This window comes from Sander vitreus, chromosome 4 (assembly GCF_031162955.1).
Source record: "Sander vitreus isolate 19-12246 chromosome 4, sanVit1, whole genome shotgun sequence".
NCBI lineage: Eukaryota > Metazoa > Chordata > Actinopteri > Perciformes > Percidae > Sander > Sander vitreus.
Window position 1 is genome coordinate 57,501 of NC_135858.1, and position 2,500 is coordinate 60,000.

The following is a 2,500-nucleotide window of genomic DNA, read 5'->3' on the forward strand; positions in this document are numbered from 1 at the left end:
AAAATGGAAAACCCAAGTTGATTTTACTCACGCATGGTGAGACCTTTTCTCTCGTCACTATATATATATATATATATATATATGAGTGAAAAAATAAACCTTTTTAAATGGTTGGTACTGTGTGAGAAAGTGTGTGTGTGTGAGAAAGTGAGTGTGTGTGTGTGTGAGAAAGTGAGTGTGTGTGTGAGAAAGTGAGTGTGTGTGAGAAAGTGTGTGTGTGTGAGAGTGAGTGTGTGTGTGTGAGTGTGTGTGTGTGTGAGTGTGTGTGTGTGTGTGTGTGTGTGTGTGTGTGTGTGTGTGAGAGAGTGTGTGTGTGTGTGTGTGTGTGTGTGTGTGAGAAAGTGAGTGTGTGTGAGAAAGTGTGTGTGTGTGAGAAAGTGAGTGTGTGTGTGAGAAAGTGTGTGTGTGTGTGTGAGAAAGTGAGAGTGTGTGTGTGTGTGTGAGAAAGTGAGTGTGTGTGAGAAAGTGTGTGTCTGTGTGAGAAAGTGTGTATGTGTGTGTGTCTCTGTGTGAGAATGTGTGTGTGTGTGAGAGAAAGTGTGTGTGAGAAAGTGAGTGAGTGAGTGTGAGAAAGTGAGTGTGAGAAAGTGTGTGTGAGAAAGTGAGTGTGTGTGAGAAAGTGTGTGTGTGTGTGAGAAAGTGAGTGTGTGTGAGAGTGTGTGTGTGTGTGTGTGAGAAAGTGAGTGTGTGTGTGTGTGTGAGAAAGTGAGTGAGTGTGTGTGTGAGAAAGTGTGTGTGTGTGTGTGTGTGAGAAAGTTTGTGTCTGTGTGAGTGTGAGAAAGTGAGTGTGTGTGAGAAAGTGTGTGTCTGTGTGAGAAAGTGTGTATGTGTGTGTGTGTAGTGTGAGTGTGAAAGTGAGTGAGTAGTGTGAGAAAGTGGAGTGTGTGTGTGTGTGTGTGAGAGAAAGTGTGTGTGTGTGTGTCTGTGTGTGTGTGAGAAAGTGTGTGTGTGTGAGTGTGAGAAAGTGAGTGTGAGAGAGTGTGTGTGAGAAAGTGAGTGTGTGTGTGTGAGAGTGTGTGTGTGTGTGTGTGTGTGTGTGTGTGTGTGAGATTCATGGCTGCTTACTGTCTTGTCTTGTCTTTCTTTCACTGCAGCCGTCGAGAAGAATCCAGCAAAGGTAGGAATCATCCTTACAGCCAGAAAAGCTCCTGGGTGTCTACATACTTTTGGCCACATATATTGCAGTATACAGCACAGGTTTATGTTTATTATCAACATGAATGCTGATAGGACACAATAACACCTTCCTCGTGTTATCTTTTGATTCTTTGATCCAGCAGCTGTCCTTCAGGCCCAGAGCGGCTAGCGTCCTGAGCTCCAGGCAGCCGTCCTGTGTGGAGGAGGTGCATGGACAGGAGCGTCCAGCCCGGCAGCCGGCGGGGAGGCACAGAGAAACCAAGAGCAAGGCAGGAGGAGCAGTCGCCTCCTTCACCACCAACCCCTCCACCACCGGGGGGAGGAGCACCTCTCTGACATCATCCAAGACACATGAGCTCAACAAAGGGGGCAGCGTCAAAGTTGTGGCCAAGGTAACACGCTGCGTCCAGTTTCACTGCTTTACTCTTGACTCTTTATCTCCTGACAGCACATTCATCTGTGTGTGTGTGTGTGTGTGTGTGTGTGTGTGTGTGTGTGTGTGTGTGTGTGTGAAGGTGAAGGTGAAGTCAGACAGATACAAACACAGCACTATTGTTGGCTCCCTGAGAACCAATGGGAAAACAGGACAGCCTCAGAACGGTAGGACACGAGCCGGTGGAAAGGTGGGACTAAAAGACACGCTGGCCAATGGGGACGCAGGACTGAAGGACAGCGTGGTGTGTCTGACCAACGAGCAGCTACAGCACATCCTTCACACAGTCCAGACCTCGAGCAAACACCCCCCAGACGACCACAAGACCCAGGGCAGAGGTAGTGATGGTAGCATTAACAGTGTTAGTGGCTACACAGCACAGCGGGAACAGACATAACTGTATCGGACACTAGACTTTAGGGCTGCAATTAACAATTATTGTCATTTGTCATATTTATATTGTCATATTGTCGATTAATCGATAAAAATGTGGATCAGTGTTTCCCATAAAGCCCAAGATGACGTCCTCAAATGTCTTGTCAGTTTACTCACAAAGCTCAAAATAGTTGGTGATTAACTGATCAATCGTTGCAGCTCAACTAGTCATTATAAAGTACAACAACTTCATGTCTTTTTCTATGTTAGGAAATCAAACCGACTCAAAATCTGTCTCCTCAATGAATGGAGGAGGAGGAGGAGGAGAGAGGAGGAAGACGGAGGAGAAGGAACAGATACAACTGGAAGATCACAGAATAAAGACACCAGGTAAGGAGCCCCCATCAACAGGCTTTCCTCTGGATGCTGTCCCATTAAGAAGGCATGTGGTAAGGGTCAGAGGTCACAATACTCAACCATACTACAATACTTCGACCCTACAACCAGACCGATTATTCCACTTCTTCATGTCTTCACTGTTTTAGAAACACACAA

At 46.3% G+C, this 2,500-nt stretch overlaps 1 protein-coding gene across 1 annotated transcript in view; it reads left to right on the forward strand.

Annotated features, from left to right (window-relative positions):
- The window catches only part of ccdc66 (coiled-coil domain containing 66), a 29,874-nt gene that overhangs the window by 6,089 nt on the left and 21,285 nt on the right, over positions 1 to 2,500 (forward strand). The window contains 6 exon segments of the mRNA XM_078249483.1: positions 1 to 36; positions 1,095 to 1,117; positions 1,281 to 1,529; positions 1,659 to 1,902; positions 2,216 to 2,263; positions 2,266 to 2,335. The exon segment at positions 1 to 36 is cut by the window's left edge and continues 23 nt beyond it. Of these exon segments, the coding sequence (XP_078105609.1) occupies positions 1 to 36; positions 1,095 to 1,117; positions 1,281 to 1,529; positions 1,659 to 1,902; positions 2,216 to 2,263; positions 2,266 to 2,335 (670 nt within the window).